The sequence below is a fragment of the Zalophus californianus genome, chromosome 5 (assembly GCF_009762305.2).
Source record: "Zalophus californianus isolate mZalCal1 chromosome 5, mZalCal1.pri.v2, whole genome shotgun sequence".
Lineage (NCBI taxonomy): Eukaryota > Metazoa > Chordata > Mammalia > Carnivora > Otariidae > Zalophus > Zalophus californianus.
This window is the reverse complement of record NC_045599.1, coordinates 29,073,631-29,092,061: the sequence shown is the minus strand read 5'-3', so window position 1 is coordinate 29,092,061 and position 18,431 is coordinate 29,073,631. Positions and strand designations below refer to the sequence as shown.

General features: G+C 49.9%; 1 protein-coding gene across 2 annotated transcripts in view; it reads right to left on the bottom strand.

The window, feature by feature from the left end:
* Positions 1–2,435: 2,435 nt before the first annotated feature.
* The window catches only part of SLC25A48 (solute carrier family 25 member 48), a 40,206-nt gene continuing 24,210 nt past the window's right edge, over positions 2,436–18,431 (bottom strand). For both annotated transcript variants that reach the window (XM_027607212.2, XM_027607213.2), the window contains 4 exons: positions 15,437–15,694; positions 12,941–13,074; positions 6,350–6,479; positions 2,436–5,417 (listed from right to left, as the gene is read on the bottom strand). In XM_027607212.2, coding sequence (XP_027463013.1) covers positions 6,357–6,479; positions 12,941–13,074; positions 15,437–15,694 — 515 coding nt within the window. In that variant the 3' untranslated portion in view covers positions 2,436–5,417; positions 6,350–6,356. The remainder of the gene's footprint in view (positions 5,418–6,349; positions 6,480–12,940; positions 13,075–15,436; positions 15,695–18,431) is intronic.

Genomic DNA, 18,431 nt, shown 5'->3' with positions numbered 1-18,431 from the left:
TTATTGGTTCTAATATTTTTTCAATGGGATCCTTAGGATTTTCTATGGACAAGATCATATCATCTGCACGTGAGGTGGTTTAGTTCTTCTTTGCAACCTGGATGTCTTTTATTTCATTTTATTGCCCAGTGGCCCTGGCTAGAACCTCCATGCGATGTGGAATGGAAGTGAGAGCAGCCTTCCTTGTCTTGTTCACGATCTTTGTGGGCAGGTATCTAGCCTTTCACCACTGAGTGTGATGGTGGCTGTGGACTTTTCACAGATGCCCTGTATCAGGTTGAGAAAATCCCCTTCTATTCTGTTTGTTGAGTGCTTTCATCACCCACGAGTATTAGACGGACGTCGGAGAGGAGACAGCGGTGAGGGTTCCGCCCGCAGGGGAGCCGTGGGATGGTGCTGGCAGGACTCCAGGCAGAGGTGACGGCCTGAGAATGGAGGGCTTCTGGATTGCTTGTCCTGGGAGATAGCAGTCTGACAAGATAACGCCTCCTGCCATCTAGCACATGGTGTGGCGTAGGGAGTCCCAAAGATGCGCTTGATGTAGGCCCCTAAGTAGTTCTGATGGAGAAGCCAGGGTTTTCCCAGAGGACAGAGAGGGGCCCGGGGCTTGGCAGATATGGCTGTGCATGGACCACGTGGCCAAGACCAGAGAGGAATAAAGATGCTTTCACAGAAGTCCCCACGGAGGGAAGGCTGTGCCCCAGGATGAGACGGGAAGGATGCCAGCATAGGATGGAGCACCTCCCAAGAGCCAGGAGCCTCTCCCTGTACCCCAAGCCCCCCAAAGTCATCCCCAGGAGAGGGAGGAGAAGGAGAAAATCCTGAACTGCCTGACTTGAAGTTTCTGGAGTTTTACCACGAAGCTGCAAAATTACTTTTTACTGCCATCGGACGGAATGGAGGCCTGAAAAAATTTAAAAGGCTTTATTTCTCTGTTGTACACCTGAGGGTGTGGTGGAATCATTCAGCAGACACCAGTGAAGCATGTGGCGAGTGCAGGTGCTAGGCTCAACACACAGGTAGGACGCAGGGGTGTGTCCAGGACGTATGGGTGTGGATCCACAGACCTAGCTGGTCCGTGCTGCTGGGAGGCAGGAGGCACAGGAGCTGGGGATGGGTCCTACGGCTGGCAGGAGTGACTGGTTTCAGAGCATGCTGGCCCCTCCCCACTCTTAGCCATGGGAGAGAGGCAGCGATTCTCTGGGTGGTTCTTCTGGCTCCCAGGTACTCATGGGCTGGACTTCTCTGCTGGATCAAATGTTTGCTGGAAAGCCCTTTGATGTCAGCCTGGCAGCAAGGAGCACTGAAATTCAGCATCCTGAAGGGCTTGCATCCGTGATTCATCAGACGTCCCAGGCATCAGAGGAACCGCATCCGTATCTGTACCCACCCTACCCCAAGCGTGTTCACCGCATGTCCGTTTGGAGGTCTAAAGGCCTAGGGGCCAGGCACCTGTAGTTCTTGGGGTTTCACCTGTAGAGACAAGGTCCAAGGAACACCACAGCAGCCACCCTGTGTTGTAAACAACCTTTCCTCCAGACTCACAGAGAGGAAAGGAGGTCAAAACAAGAAACCAGAAAAATCACATAAGTGATCCCCTCCCCTGCCTTCTCATACTCCTGCTTTTTTACTGTATAGTTTACAAAACCATGTTTGCATTTGATTCTTCCTAAAGCCCTAATAGGTAAATAATGGAGACCCATTGTTAAATACCCCATTTTACAGATGAGAAAACTGAGGTCCAGAGTGGGCCAAAGTTTGCCAAGCTCACAAAGGTAGCTGAGGATAGCCTAGACTGGAACGCAAGGCGGAATTCTCTCTCGTCTGAGGTTCATTCCATCACAGAGAAGTATAAGGACAACAACAAGGTAGATGGTGAGATCCCGAAAACAGGAAGAGAAGTGTCATGGGGCTCAGATACTCACCACGGAGGACCCCAGTCACAAGCTACCAGCGCACATCACTGGATCGTTCCGTTGACCTCTGCTGCCACCAAGTGGTGATTCTGCAGTTCATCAGCCGAGGGAGGCCTCGGTGACTGATTTTTTTTTTTTTTTTTTTTTTTTTGGTACTGCAGCAGGAGGGAACAGAGAAATCAAGGAAACACTCTCAAAGGGGAAAGGAAAAGAATCTAAGGATATTTTCCCCACTGGGATTTAAGCTAAGAATGGCAATTAATCTATGCCAGTTCTGCCGACTGGTGGTGGCGGCCCAGGGCCCTCCGCTGGGGATTCTCAAGTGGCATTCAGTGCGTCAGGAAAAGGCTCTATGACTGATTAGGGACGCCCGTCGTCGGCACAGAAGGGAGAGTGGCATCATGGACACATGCCACAGCACAGCCAAAGAGCAGTGGCCTTCCCATGTGGTTCTAGTGAGAGAGAAAATTCAGAATAATGAAACCATTCTGGAAACCAGACTGTGGACAAAATATTTTATTGGGTTTTGTTCTCCATGTGACCACAAGGCCCGGAGAAGGCCCATCCTCCCAGCACGCTCAGCGCCACCGCCTCGCAAGTGCCTCATCAGCTCTTGCCACCACTCAGGTGGGGAGGCCCTTACCAGGCTTCCTCTCCTTCCATCGCGCCCACCCTGCCCACCTGTCACAGCTTGGCGAAGAGAAGCCTGACTGCCATCCTTGCTTTCCTCCTCACCTGCGTGGAGGGGTTCTGTGGGCCAGCGCCACCGACAGAGATCTAGACTGAGAGGAGGGTGTAGATCTCTGTAGAGATCGCTGTAGAGATCTAAAGAATGAGGGTGGTCAGTGTCCCTTGGACACTGAAGGCAGAAACATCTGATTCAGAAATGACCCAAAGAAGTTCTTGAAGTTTTTATTTGGAAACATGGAGACAACGGCACTCCTCTACGAACTCCCAGCGAGCCCACAGCAGGCGTGGGGGGCAAGGTCGATGTTACCCAGCTTTGCACCAGGGGCCAGTATGGGTCGGAATTAGCCGGTGCCAGTTGGCGGTCCACCGCTCCCTCCCCAGGCAGCTGCTGAGTGGCCCCAGCCAGGAGGTAAGGATCAGAGCCCTCAGATCGGGGAAAGAAGGGATTCTGCAGTCAGCGCCAATGGCCGAGTGCCCACCCGGCCCACAGCACGGGTGGAGGGGAGGCCCTCTTTCTCTCCTGTAAATCCACTCCCGTGGCTTTTCTAGATGGCCGCCTTCCGCGGTAGCCAAATGAGGCTGTGGTCAGGTGACACCAGCTCTGGCCAGGTGACGCTGGCTCTGGGGGAAAAGGATGAAAAAATAATCTTTCATCTAACCGGGGTTATCAGTCAGCAAGATCTAAGGGTCAACAACCCATTGAAAAAAATCGTTTCTGCGAAGCAACCGTTGACGGAGGATCACCAGGAGAACAGGTGTGAAGCGCAAGGAGGTTGTCTGGGGTTATTCCTAAGTGTTCCAAAAAAGGTATTCCAGGAAGAATGTATCTGCTTTCCTTGAAATTGGATTTCTCAGGAATTGAAAGTGGATCAGTGAGGTTTGGAGCAAGAAGGTCACAACAGCAGGAGGCAGGCCAGCATTACTCCGGGAAGCTTCTGGGACAGCGGATCCTGGTCGGTGGGTAGAGATGGCCCAGCCGGAATCAGGGGCTTCCAACAAGTCGAACAGCTGACACCTGACAAGACCGGGACCCCACTTCTACCAACAAGGTCATCTTTCTCGTGCTGAGTCAGGTATCTCCCTGTGAACAGGTGAAACTAACCACATCCCAAACTACCACCTCACGCGGCATTCGCTGGACTTCACACAGCCCCTGGGTCACTCATATGTGTGATCCTGGGGAAGAAATAACTGAGAGGATGAATGAAAAGTCAGCATTCTTCCTCCACGGCAGCGGGTGGGGGTGAGGGAGAACTCTGCGCCTGCTTGCTGGAAGGAGGCTGGAGGAGCCAGGGGTTGGACTCTGCTCCCTGCAGACACCGAGAACAATCCCGTGCCTTCCCACCACCTACGCCCGGGGACGCGAGGGAGTCACCCTCCCACCCCCTCGCAGGGACCGCGGGGCTCTGTGGCTCTCTGACATACATCATGTCTCACCCCGCGCCCAGTCTGGACTCCTAAGTGAGGCACAGGTGTCCACGTCTTCAGAGACCGGGTGCTCTTGCTGCCTAGAGCGTGACCTGCCCATGAAACTCAGAGCTACTCGGTAAATCCAAATCCAGGACTTGATAAAGGGCCTCGGAAGTTGTAACTCCTTGCATGAGACTTGTGCTTGATGAGGCTCCAGAAAAGTCACTGGGGACCCTCCTCTTCCACCAGAGAGCCACAGCCTCCAGGCCCACACCTGCAGAGCCAAGGCCAGCACCCATCTGTGCCTCGTGGCCCGTGAGAGGACTTTCAGAAAGAGGAGCTTCCGACTGAGGTGCTCACTGCTCTGAATGGCCCAATCCAGGACCATCAGAATTTGGCTTGCTAGAAATTTCTTCCTTCCTCCTGAAGTAGCCAATCAGCAGGCTGGTGACAAGCAGCTGGTGCGACAGCTCAGGCAAGCATCCAGCCGCTCCGGGTGCCACCAGGTCTTGCTTGGCCCTCCAGCCACCTTGCTGCTGAGTATTTAATCACATAGACAGATGGTCCTGAACTCTTAAATGGGAAGAATGAGTAATAAGATACTGCATAAAACAGGTATTTTATTTTGTTCTCTCTGTTTATCTGTATGTTTGGTTTTTTTCCCCACAATAAAGAGGCACTGATTTTATTACAAGATTTTCTGGAAAGCCACTTTCAATCTGGTCACAGTGGGGAGTGGCCGGTATCTGAGAACCAGACCATTCCTCTGCCTTGCCCCGGACAAAACCCAAGGACAGTCGTGCTTCACTCAGGATAAAGTTTAAGTATGCAAAATGTGTTACTCCTGTTTTCCTTTTGTAAGAGAGGTCCAAGAGCCAGGTGAGACGTGATGGTGGGTGCTTTAGTGAAGAGCTACAGCATTTGAGGTAAAAGCCGGCGTTCCAGGGCTTGCCCTGGGCTCAGTCTTGTCGGCCTGATCCATCACGCCCTTTCCGGGGTCTAGGGTCTGGCCCCATCTGCACATGCCAGCAGGCCCCTGCTGCCCCAGGGGAGGCAGCAGGGCAGGTTTGCTAGACCTTTCTGATGAAGACCATCCTTCTTGAGAGAATTTGCGGTCACCAAGGCCGAAGCAAAATGGTTTCTTGTTGACTAGAAAATTCAGTGATTCATCCCCCTTGATCTTCTCAGCTCTGCAGGTTACCAGTGTGGAGCCAGAGAAGGAGAAACAGTGGGGGAAAGAAGAGAAGGAGCTGAGAAAATACTGGAAGCTGATCATCCGTCTTCTCAACAATGTTTCTGAGTGGCCATCTCGGTGTGAGGCTCCGGGTGAGGCTCCGGGTGAGGCACCAGTGATAGACAAGTGAAGAAACAGTCGGAGCTCTCCCGGGACTTTCACGCTGGCTGGGGAATGAGGAAAGTCAGCAAACAGTTATGATGCAAAGGGGATGTGGTAGGGGCTGAGCAGGGGCTGTGGGGGAGAGCCTACAGCAGGCACAGCTCATCTTGGCTGAGGCATAAGGGCAGGCTTCCTGGAGAAAGAGACTTCTAGACTAAAGCCTGGATGATGAACAGGAGTTGGTGAAGCCAAGGACGGGGGGCGGGAGGGGCAGTTAAAAAATGGTGTCAGGCAGGGACAGCATGTGCAAAGATCCAGAGGCAAGAGAGAGAATGTTATTTTCAGGATGCTGGTGATGTTGGGGTTGATGACTAAAGCTTTACCTAAAGGGCAATGGGGAGTCACTGAGGGCATTTGACTAAGGGAGTCACTTGCTCAGATTGCTTTTCTTAGAATGCTGGGGCCACAGTGATCTTTTGCAATGAGAGAGGGAGAGAGAAAAGGTATGGGAGGCAGGGAACGAGGGCAAAGGCTGTCCCTTCAGGGCTTTGAGAGCCCATTGATGGCCCTCAGACTCATGCTCTGAGTCCACTAGGGAGGTGGGGAGATGGTGCCCCATTAACAGAGGGTGGGCAGTGTGCTTTAAGTCCTCATTTCTGGGCCCCAGCCACTGAATTTATAGAGTAAAGTGAAATACACCTCTCTCCAAGGGCTGTTGAAGCTGCTGGATGAGAAAACAGATGGCTGAGCTCACTATCTACAGGCATATTCTGTGCCGATCTGAGTTACTGAGTACCCGGCTCACCACCAGTCACAGGGGGGCATTTCAGAAGGGCCTTCTGATGACAAGGGTGGCCACCGTAGCCCCAGAAACGACACAGATTAGATAGGAAATGAATGACGGGGATGTTTCAGAAAAGTCACGACGTGTCCATGGCAAAGGAGAGGGTGTCAAGCCCCAGGGAGGTGCAGCGGGCTGGGAAGGAAGCATACTGACCTGACGCTCAGGGGCTGGTCACAGTGTGGTCCCCGCGGAGCGCCTGCAGCGAGAGCTCATACCCAAGGAACATGGCGGCACTCATGGGGAAGCCGCGCACAGTGTTCACCGTGATGCCTCGGAAGAACACCTGTGGCAGGAGGCAGCGTCATCAGAGGACTGACCCAGACCCTCTGCAGGGCCACCACTGAGGCGCAGAGGACGGATTGGGGATGTTGGCCACTTGTCCCAGGCTGGACTCCACAGAGCCCAAAGGACCCTTGCGAGCCTGAACCACCCCGGATGCCCTAGTCATGCCCCTGCCTCGACCCACATCCCCTGGGACTGGGCTTTTCCTCCCAGGCCTGGTACACGTACACTAAATACTGGAGGCAAACTGTTGACCATGAACACCCACATACACTTGCTTAATGGCTGCTCTTTCTCATGTATATACCCACACGCATGTGTATACACATGCACACGCACGCATGCACACACACATGCACACACACATGCATGCATAAGATGCTCTGGAACCTGGACGTCCGAGCTCTCCACTGCACTCACTTTGCATTGGTGGACAGAGCAGCCATGACCAACCATTTTGACAGGTGCTTCATAGGCTGTCCCCCAAGGGGCAGAGCGGGGAAGAACTCAGGCCATGCTTTTAGGCATGAAGTGGAGACACAGCTTTGGCATTTGATAGCTGTGTTACTTGGGCAAGTGGCAAAGTCTCTGAAACTCAACTTCCCAACTGCAAAATGGGGTAACAATACTATTGAGCTGATATGGCTGCTGAAGGAAACGAGATGATGCTTTCAAAGCTCTTACACCAGGCCTGCCATGCAGCCAGCGTTCATGAACTGCTGACGGTCCTATCACCCTCATTGTGAGCAGGAGCCATCCTTACACCGAGTGGCACTCAACCTTCGGTCATTAGTATGAGGGCCGAGGGGACTGGCCTGTATCGATGAGCTGCTTAAATCAGCCATTCATACCAGAACCCTGGATTTGTCTTCCATCCCTCCCATTGCTAGGGCATATGATAAGATGCTTCACTTCCTCCCTAAGTTGTCCTGCCTAGTGCTGGGTAGAAACTGGTCAATGTAACATGGTCCCAGCCCTTGCCCGGTTTAAACCCTACTCGGTGGAGGTAAGCCCCATGTGGGAATAATTACAATACAATCTAGAATGTGATGAGAACAGATCAGGGCTTTGAGGGAGGGGGCACCTGTCCTTACATGTCTTCCCTGGGAAGAGACAACACATCTAAAGGAAACCATACCCAAGCATAAACGACCCAACAACTGCCAGGAATATGACGTACACCTGTTAGCCGACTCCTGTATATTTACTAAGTGTAATAAATAGAGCTGGTACTGTAATTTTGAGGAAGTAGAAATCCAACCCTTTTACATTTCCCCAGTTTCCTTGGTTGTGAGGCACTGTGGTGTCAGGGTAGAGACAGGCCACTGTCGTCGGCCAGGATGTAAGGGGGTCTTCAGGAGAGGCACCTGCACCTTAGCACTCCATGGCAGCCTGCAAGACATAGGCTGGTTGTGGTGGGGGGAGAATGGCCTCTGTGGGTTTGGGGGAAGCCTTAACCCTCACAGGGAAGGAAGCTGATAGACAAGGACCCCCAGATGGGAGCAAGAGGTTCAGCCAAACCCTGGAATGATTCAGGCAAGGGGCAAGCAGGACATTTGTAACATCTAATGTCTAACCTTTCTGGAATTCCCCAGGCTCACCCAGAGTGACTGAATAACAGCAAGGAATTGGCCCAAGCTCCAAAAGGAAAATTCCACACTGGGTGCCCATAAACACTCCCCTGTGGGCCTGGGCTTGGCTCTGCTCTATGAGGCCATGCCAGGCAGGGCCCAGCTTGGAGTGTGGGCCACCTCTCCCACAGCGCTGGGCCCTGCGGGAACCATGGAACACTCCAGACATACAGACATGACCTCCCTCCAGCAGCCCTGGCCTGCTCTGCTGTGAGGTCCAAAGATGGCAAAGTGCAGACCTGCTGGCTCTTACCCTGAGGTTTCGGAACACAAAACCACCAGGCCTAGTCTCTCCTCATGAAGCCTCGATGGCTCCCCACTGCCCAGGGAAGTCTACACCCTTCCCTGGACTGCCAAGACCCTTATGCTCGGGCCCTGCACTTTCTCTGGGCAGCCTCTTACATTTGACATTCTGGGCACGCTAACAACCTGTCGTTCCTCCAGGGAGCCAGCTCTCTTCCACCACTGGGTCTCTTCTATTCCATCAGCTAGAATGTTCCCCGGCCTGGCTGTACCCTCTAGCAGTCTTCCCAGGGCCACCCCAAGCTGAACTGTGGCTCACTGTCTTCTGTGCACTCAGGATCTCTGCCATCACAGCACTTCTCACACTGTCTCTACCCACCCATCATTTGTCTGTACCCCCATTAATAATCTCAGGGCAGTGAGAGCAGGGCTGTGGTGGTTTACCTTGGAACCCCCAGCATCTACACCTCTGAATCCCCAACATTTACACCTCAGAACCCCCAGCATCTAATGCTTTTCTTGGCCCAGAGGGCCCTTTGTAAATCTTACTAAATGAATCCGTGGATGGATGAATGGATGGATGGAATGAACAAATTCCTTGTTGTGAAAAGGGAACAGTCTTTGAGCTGAAAGAGTCCTGCTGGTGTTAGTGGTAGTGGGGGATTCCTGGAGTGGAGGGACGGCTCCAGCCCCCAGATGGCAGAACCAAAGGGCAACCAACTCTGCTACCTCAGGAAACGGCTCTTCCTACAAATGTTCCTCTCTACCTCTCCTTACAGTCATTCAATCTCAAGCCACTGTCACAAACCCCCTCCCAACCGCCACCTCTGTGCAGCTGAAGGATACCAAGTCCCTCCTCTGGCCTCCTCATCTCAGACAGTAACCCTCCCAGTGTGTGCAATGGCCGAAGTGGCCCATGACGAATGTCAGAGCAGGCAGAGAACGGACTCACAGCAGGGAGAGAATGGACTTTTTTTTGGATTCGGGGATGGCCCCGAAGTCCTAGACTTCTAATTCCCTTTATCAAAAAGGCTGCTTTCCCAGTAATCATTAAGTGGGTTACAAGGGACTGCCAAACTTGGGTACCATCACCATTATTCTACTCTTTCCCAAGTCTTCATTCCCACCGAGTTCTTCTTCCATAGTGAAGCGGGGACAGGTGGGCTTACCCTGCCTCAGTGAGCCACAGTACAAACTGTTCAGAAATGATGCTCCACAGAGCCAGCCCCACAGTCAGCTGTAACTGGAGCCATCCACTGGGTCCCCAGAAAAGCCAATTCCTCCTGCTGCTGGGAAGGGCTGTGAGACAAGCCAGCTGTCCAGGGCTATGTGAGATGTTTTCTTCATGCTACCATTTACGTTTACATGCAAACACATATACAAACATACAGTACAGTCCGTGAATATTTTTGGAATATGTTATAAGAAACTCATAACAGTGACTGCCTTTGAGAGAAGATTGAAGACCAAGGAGGGACCATTAGACAGTATATCCTCTTATATCTTTCGAAACTTCCTATGTTCATGTATTATCTATTTTTAAAACCAACTAATAAAAAAATTAAAAATGACTTTCAGTCAGTGAGTGGTTAATTCAAGCTGAATACTGCTACCGCTATTTAAAACCTGTCTCTGAATATAAACTAGGGACCAATGCTACTGAGATTAAGAAATCAATCCTCTGACCTCAGTTGCCTTCCAGGACTTTGTTTTTAACAGAGCACAGTAATTTTTGGAGGAAATAATATCAGCAATATATTTAGCCTCTATAGACTTTATAGAATTAGGACACAATATTTTGACATTAATTTGAATAACCTGACACATTAGTATTTTAATCAACAGCAGACAAGAATATGTCAAATAAAACAGCTTCTTTTTTGAAATCTTTCTTATGTGTCCCTCTGTGCTTGTTGGTTGAATCACAAACAGTGCTTCTGCTAAAACAATAAAAAAGACCAGTGAGGTGAGGATTCTAGAAGTGTGGCAGAGTAGGAAATGCCAGCAATCTGTTTCCTTACCTAGATCAGAGCTGTGCTGACGGAATCTGTCTGATGTAACTCTTTTGGAATTCTGGGGTTTATTGAATGCTTACAACTTCAAGGAGAAGGTTTGGACAGTAAATCTGGTTAATTTCAATCCATTTTAGCTCTTAGCAAGGTAGCAGCTACCCATCCTCCACCCCCAGACCTGTGGCAGTCAGGTGGGTGCGCACTCAGGGAGCAACCTGACACACAGCTTGTGGAAGCCAGAGTGGGCAATAAGGACCCTGTCTTGCAAATATTGGAGATCTGTGTTTTGATCACTGATTGCTGTTTCTGATCACAGAGGTGCAAAGAGGAAGTTAGCCACTGCTTCTTCATCTACCCCACTGATGCAAGTCCTTCCTCCTCTGGCCAATGCCCCTTTCCCCCTTAATTTTTCTCTTTTTCCCATCTTGGGAGCTAGATGTTAAAGACTAGGACATTCAAAAGCAACTGCGGGTATGGGGAAAGTTGGAAAGTAACTGTGCATGCGCAGAGAAAGGCTCAGAAAAGACCTGAGAAGACCTTAAGTTTACACTTCAGGTTGATCTTTGGCATAGAGACAGCCTACAACAATCAAAAAAGTGAAGCAATAAACAGTAACAAAAGACACTAGACACTGGGGAAGGAGGGGAGAAATCTGATTTCCAGAGTTACCACATAATTCAATTCAAAAGTCTAATTTTCAATAAAAAATAACAAGGCATAAAAAGAAACAAGAAAGTATGATCCATTCAAAGAAAAAATAAGTGAAGAGAAACTGTCCCTGAAAAAGACCTTAGCAGATCTACCTAACAAAGACATTAGAACTGTCTTAAAGATGCTTGAAGAACTAAAGGAAGATATGGAGAAAGTCAAGAAAATGATACATGAACAAAATGAAAACATCAATATGAAATAGAAAATCCAGAAAGAAACCAAACAAAAATTCTGCCACTGAAAAGTACAATAACTTGAGTGAAATATTCACTACAAGGATTCAAAGGTATATTTGAACAGCCAGAGAGAAAAGAGAGCAAACTTAATAAGACAATGGAAATTATTGCGGTTGAGAAAAAGAAACAAGGTTGAAGAACAGTGGAAAGAGCCTAAGGGGTCTGTGGGGAACTGCCAAGCACACAAATATATGCACCGTGGGAGCCCCCAAAGGAGAAGAGAGATGAGGCGGAGAATATTTGGAGTAATAATTGTCAAAAACTTCCTAAATTTGGTGAAAGACATGACTATGAACATCAAAGAAGCTTAATGACTCCAAGTAAAATAAACTCAAAAAGACCCACACCAAGACATGTTATGATCAAACTTTTGAAAGCAGCAAGGTAGAAGGAACACATTACATACAAAGGATCCTCAGCAAGTCTAACAGCATATTACTTATCAGACACTTTAGAGACCAGAAGTCAACAGGCCAACATAGTCAAAGTGTTAAAAGAAAAAATCGTCAGTCAAGAATCCCGTATCCAGGAAAACTATCCTTCAAGACTGAGAGAGAAATGAAGACATTCCCAGATAAACAAAAGCTGAGGGAGTTCACTGCCACTTGATCTACCCTGCAAGAAATGGTCAAAGGAGTTCTGGAGGGTGAAATGAAACAGCACTAGGAGTAACTTGAATCTGTATGGAGAAATAAAGATCTCAATGAAGGTTAATACAGGAAGAGAGTGACATCAGCATCGTGGAAGTACAAAATGTCCCTATCTTGTCCCCACCTCAACAACAAATTTGGGCATTCATACACCCATGCAGGTGCCTCTGTGGGAGTTGTGGGATCCAGCACCATATGCTAAGGGACCCAAGAGTCCTGCCCACCTGTGTATCAGGTACTAGGCAGAGAGCCTATGAACTGGCTCTAGCCCCTCTCAGCTGCAGTCTGGGAGCATTTGGAGGCAAGGACTTGGCCAGTATATACATATATGTGTGTGCGTGCGTGTGTGTGTGCGCGCGCGTGTGTGCGTGCGCACACGCGTGTGTGTGTGCGTGCGTGTGTGTGTGTGTGTGTGTGTGAGAGAGAGAGAGAAAGAGAGAGAGAGAGAGAGAGAGAGAGTCTGTGTGTGAGTTTGGATGCACTGGAGCAGGGAGGGCGGGGGCCAGGTTGCAGGCTGCCTCATAGCCGAGACGAGAGGTGACTGGGTGTGGACTCGAGTGGGGTGAGGGAGCAGAAGACAGACTGGGGGACTGGATGTTGTGAGATGTGACGACTGACGTGGCTCTGGGACCTCCTACTTGGAAGAGGGCGAGGCACCGAGCAGTGAGTGAGGAAGCTGTGCCCCCAGCCTTTCCTGATGAGAAGGTAAGCTTTGGTGACACACAGATGCAGGTCCAGGTCCTAGCTCTGCCATGCACCGGCTGTGTGACCTCAGGTAAGTTACCAGTCCTCTCTGAGCCTGTCTCCTCCATCAGCCTGGGGCATGGACGAGATGAGACAAGGATCGAAGTAGGGCTTGATATGGTAACCACCAGTACTTCAGTTTCCCGATTCCCCTCTGTAATCTCATATGCCCCCAAATGTCTGGCCCACCTTCCAGGGACTGACACCAACCCCACATCACTGCTGTGGGGCTTACTTTAAGACCTTCCTTCCGGTAACTCTGGGAGATACAATCCAGGATGCCTTTGTATTTGTTTAAATAAACCCCGTCAGCTTGGAGTCGACTTTTCACGACATCCATAGGAGTCGCTGTCCCCCAAGAAATTGCTCCTGTAAAGAGAGAGACAAACAGGTGTCAGGGACTGGCTGGTTGGGGTCTGGAGGGGACGTGGCTCCCTGCCCCTTTCTACCACTGACAGGCTTAACAAGCTGCTGGGGGAAGCGGGCAGAGCTCAGGCAGGACCTGTGAAGACCATCCCTGAACTTCCCTCACCACTCACTGTGGAACTTTGTAGAAGTCTCCTCTAGGCCTTGGGTCTGCCATCTGTAAAATGGGGCAACAGTACCTACATTCACGGGGTTCCTGTTAGGCCAAATAAACAGATGCACGTGAAGCATTTAGCACAGTGCCAGGCCCACAGCCAGCGCTTTGTCAGTGGACACCTTTATTAGCAGCTTTTACTGGAGACACAGGAACAGGCCCTACCAATACTTTGCAGTGCCTTTCCGGGGCACCAGGGGCGAGAGCCCAGACTGAAGGCTGGGGCAGAAGGTTTGCAGCTCCCCAGAGACAGAAGGGACTCTGAATACAGAGAAGCTAAGCGAACACTTGCAGACAGGCTGCTTGCCAACGGAGGGCCAAGTAAGGCCTGAAAAGAGCAGGAAGGTCTTTACAAATCTTGCCCCTTTTCTGGACATCTGAAATTGAAGCCTTGGAACGATGTAACACTAGGTTGTCTTCACTGGAGAAGTTCAGGTGCCCTAGTTTGAGCACTTTGATGGCTTTAAAGGACTCTCGGAAAACAATGCCAGATTACCGTAGAAACACTAAAATTGGCACATCCTTAGACAGGGTGAGAAAAACAAACTGAGAGACCAAAGTCCAAGGCAGCTGGTTTGCAAGGTTTACTGATTGCTGCCCAGAGACTCACAAATGAGGCCTTAGTCTGTCCTGGACCCTCTGCCCATCCCAGCCTCCAGCCCCCGTGGCCTCCTGCCCATGATCCTCTGGGAACCCTCTGCACCTCCCTTCCCTCTTGCCCCCTGCCAGGATAATGGGGCTGCTTCTCCTGGAGACTGTCCAGGTGCTGCCCTGGCATACTCCCCTGTTCCTCAGCCCACGGGCCAGGGTTTTATAAAATGTGGTCTGCCTACCAGGCCACTCAAACCTGCTCTCACCAGAATCGAGAACGGATGAGGCCTCATGGGTCCTCTTGGCCAGCAAGTGCTTACTAATCACTTACTAGGATCTGGCACAGGCCAGGCCTCAGACACATGGGGGCAGAGGGTGGACATTGGTTTTTGGTGGCTAAGACAAGGGCTTTGTTATATGCTTGTGGAGTTTCAAGCCTAGCTAATGATGATGGGGGTGGGGGGAGGAAGTGCTAAGGTCTGATCATTTTCTTCTCTTCAGAAGATCTTTCCCATCAACATCACACATGCCATGTTATCAGCCTTCTTAAAAAGCAATGCTCTCTTGACTTCCCTGCCCTGCTCCGGCCATAGCTGCATACCTGTCTTCCCCATCACAGCCCAGCCAAACCCCTCAGACATGCCGTGTCTCCTTGCACTGTCCAATTTCTTTCATCCCATTCTCTCCTGATCCCACTTTCAGTTGGGTGTTCACACTTCTCTTCACCAAAATGGGTCTTGTCATAGTCCCTGGTGACCTACATATTGCTAAATCCAGGCAGCAGGCATAGCAAGTGCAAAGGCCCTGCGGTGGGGAGCAGCCACGCTGATCAGGGTGCAGCAAGGAGACCTGTGTGGCTGGAGCAGAGCAAGCAAAGTGAGGGGAGCAGGAAAGGAGTGCAGAAGGGTAAGAGGCAGCTGGATCATAAAGGGACGGAAATCCACCGTAAGAACACTGATTTTTACCCTAAATGAAGCGGGGATGCTGTGTGGTTTCTGAGTAGGGAGGGTAGGTAACCAGTCCATGGTCACCGAATGAGTAGGTGAGGATTTGAACTGGGATCTTGCCGACTGCAGAGTCCCTGCCATACTGTCTTCATTAGCTGTGTGCCCTTGGGTTGGTCACTTAATCTCTCTAAACCTCGGTTTTCTCATCTGAAAAATGGGGAGACTGATTCCTCCCTTACAGAGTTAATGAAATCCTCACATGAGAAAGGTTTACTGTGTCAGCATTCAGAAAAAGGTGAACCCCAATAACAGATTTCCTCTTCGAAGCTCAGTAATACCTGACACAAAAGAAATGGTCAGAATACATCTTCTGACTGAAAATTCAACAACCCTGAATAGGGACTTGCCATTCCCACAGGTCCAGAGGGAAGGGGAAGCAAAAAAGAGGGAGACCGTTCCCCATACCCCGGCTTTCCTCTGTCTGGCCAGGTCTGGCACAGAGTGGGTGCTGAACAGAGAACTGCTGCAGGAGTGGCTGGATGAATTGTGCCCTTCCCTGGGATCCCACTACAGGCATCAGCCCAGGGACAGGGGTCAGTATGGCTGTCCTCACCTGCCAGGCCGCCGGCCAGCCACACGGCACAGGGGCTGGGGCCTGTGCAGGCCTCGGGTGTGATCCAGTCGTTCAGGAACACATAGGGGATGAAGTAGAGACAGTAGCCTGGGACGTCCCTCAGCAGCATGGCGCCAACGCCCCGGTACATCCCTGCCAGGCCCTCAGTCCGCACGATGGTGGCAATGCAATGCACAGGTCCCTGGTAGACTGGCTGCACCCCAAGAGCCACTGTCCTGGGTTTCAAACCAAGGTTGCCTGCAAAGACAGGGAGGAGGAAAGGCAAGTGACACAGGGGGGCAAGAGACAGGCCAATCTCCAGCACTGGAGCCAGCCCGGCGCATTGACAATGTCCACTCACATGGCCTGCTGGTTTTTACCAGAACTGCCGACCTTAGCAGCTCAAACCAAGATTCTCAAGTCCCAAGAGGAAGGCCAACACATGCAGCTAGCTGTGCAGCCAGAGTGGAGACAAGGTCTGCCAGGGGAGAAAGCACCGAGTGCCTGAGTGCTTTCTGGTCAACAATCACTACGTCTTTGTGAGCAGCACTGACTGCAGATGTCCAAGATCAAAGATGAACAAGCTGTACCCAGCTCTTTCCTGAAGCAGAGGTTGCAAAATCAAGGTACTCTGTGTGTGTGTGGAGCGGGGGTACTTGTGCAGAGTGTGGTAAAAAAGGCATATGAAGTTTGGACCTGGACTGTTCTGGTTCCAAATCTAGAATCCACTACTTAAAAAACTCTTCGACCTTGGTAGGGCCACGTTTATCGGCCTTTGGTCCCTTAACTTTAAAAAGAGAACAGGCCAATTATTTATTGTATACAAAGTTGCTAAGAAAGTAGATCTTAGGGGCACCTGGGTGGCCCAGTTGGTTAAGCATCTGCCTCTGGCTCAGGTCATGGTCCTAGGGTCCTGGGATTGAGCCCCGTATCAGGCTCCCTGCTCAGCGGGAGGCCTGTTTCTCCCACTCCGCCTGCTTGTGTTCCCTCTCTTGCTATGTCTCTATCTGTCAAATAAACAAAATCTTAAAAAAAAAAAAAAAGAAAGTAGATCTTAAAAGTTTTCTACACACACACACAGTAACTATAGGCTATGACGAATGTGTCAACTAACCTTACCTTGGTAACTGCTTCACGATACACATGCATATTAAATAATCAAGTTGTATACCTTAAACTTACACAGTGTTATATGTCAATCATATCTCAATAAAGCTGAAAAAATTTTAAAGGAAAAAGAAGAGAACAGGTGAGTATACATAAAGTAATACCTATAAATCGCTCAGCACGGTACTGGGAAGGCTGGAGGGGGAGAATAAGTTATCCACAGGTTATTACTGAGACTGAGGTGACCAGCATGAATCAGGAGGATACACGGGCTGGAGGGCCATATGTTCTGTGCCTCCAGCCTTGGCCAGCAAGCAATGACTCTGTCTCTTCCTTTTAATCCTTCCTCCAGGCTCCTCTGTCTCCTTCTCTGATGTTCATCTCCCCTGCTACGGACCCTTTAGCTCACCTTTGACTCATGACCAGAGAGGCCTCCCAGTCCCAGTGCAGATATAGTGGGCTCTTATTCTCAACATTCTGTTCTGGAAGAATGAACGTGATACGACTAGGAAAGAAATAGAATGAAGCTTGCCTATGACACACACCTATTTTACCACCTGGGTTTAGTTCCCTGTATGTGGCATCTCACTTTGGTTTTGCACCTTGCTGACAAAGAAGCAATAACTTTCATTACCGAACAGCTGAATTTCCAAGTTCCCCAAATAGTCCCATCCTTATCGGATGAAAGGTTAGGAGCAAAGATTCAGCTTCATGATTCCGTAGCCCAAACTGAAGATTTGAGAGTCAAGTGCAACCTGTCCTTTCGCTTATCCCAGAAGGAGGTGAGATAGAAGGGGAGCTTTCTATTTGCCTGGGGAAGTGTGCTTGAACAAATGAATCCTGTATTTTCTTTTTGTGTAGGGGGAAGAGACTAATCACGGCCATGTGCATTCAGCCGACTACAGCGTGGGCAGGAGGCTGAGTCTCATTCACTTCCACAGCAGATCCCCCCAGGAAGGGAGTAAGGGCGGTGGCCACTTCTGCGGGCAAAGGGCCCTCTGAGCTCGGAGCAAGATCAGACCCTGTGATCTTTGAAAGCCCACTGAGATAGCACTGCACACCCCTTCCTTTCCCAAATCCACTATGATGCTGCCAGGGTCATCCTAGGAAATTCTGGGATGAGACAGAATAGATAAAATTGTGTCAGCATCTAAACTTTACCTGGGTCATGCTCATGTCCAAATAACAGTGACCTGACCCAGGAGTCAAGGTTTTCATGAATCAACTACTGGTATGATGTAGCTCTGAGAAGTTACTGATTGAAGGAGAGTGTCCTGATAATGTTTTACTTGTGTAGAGGTATAGATGTTGAAAAAAATACTTGCCCAACCTTCAAAATGCCTTGTCAACAAAAAAACCTGTGCTTTTTTTTTTTTTCCTTTTCTTCCCAGGATAAGCAATAAGGAACTTCTCTCATATTCTCTCAGGTTTGTTACATAAACAATCTAGTTTTTATTGCTTGAGAATTGTCCATTTATGGCTGTTAGAGCAATATAATTGTCATGGGGACTGGCATCCTCCGGAATACTGACATGAATCTAACTGCCAGCCAGTTCCTTCTGGACACAAAGCCCCTGGAACTCCTTCTAGCTCCCTCATCCCCAGTGTTAAAGCATGCACACACACACTTATTTGGAAATAATTTCCGATTTGCAAAAAAAGGGCGAAAGAAAAATTATACAAACAACACCCTTATATATCCTTTCCCCAGATTCACCTATTGTTAACATTTTACCTCATTTGCTTTAGGGTTTGTATGCACGCTCTCTCTCTCCCTTCTCACTGAACAGATGCCCCTGTCCGAATGCATAAACTTTGCCTGGGCTATGTTCATCTCCAGGTAACAGTGACCTGACCTGGAATCAAGGGTTTCATGAATCAGCTATGG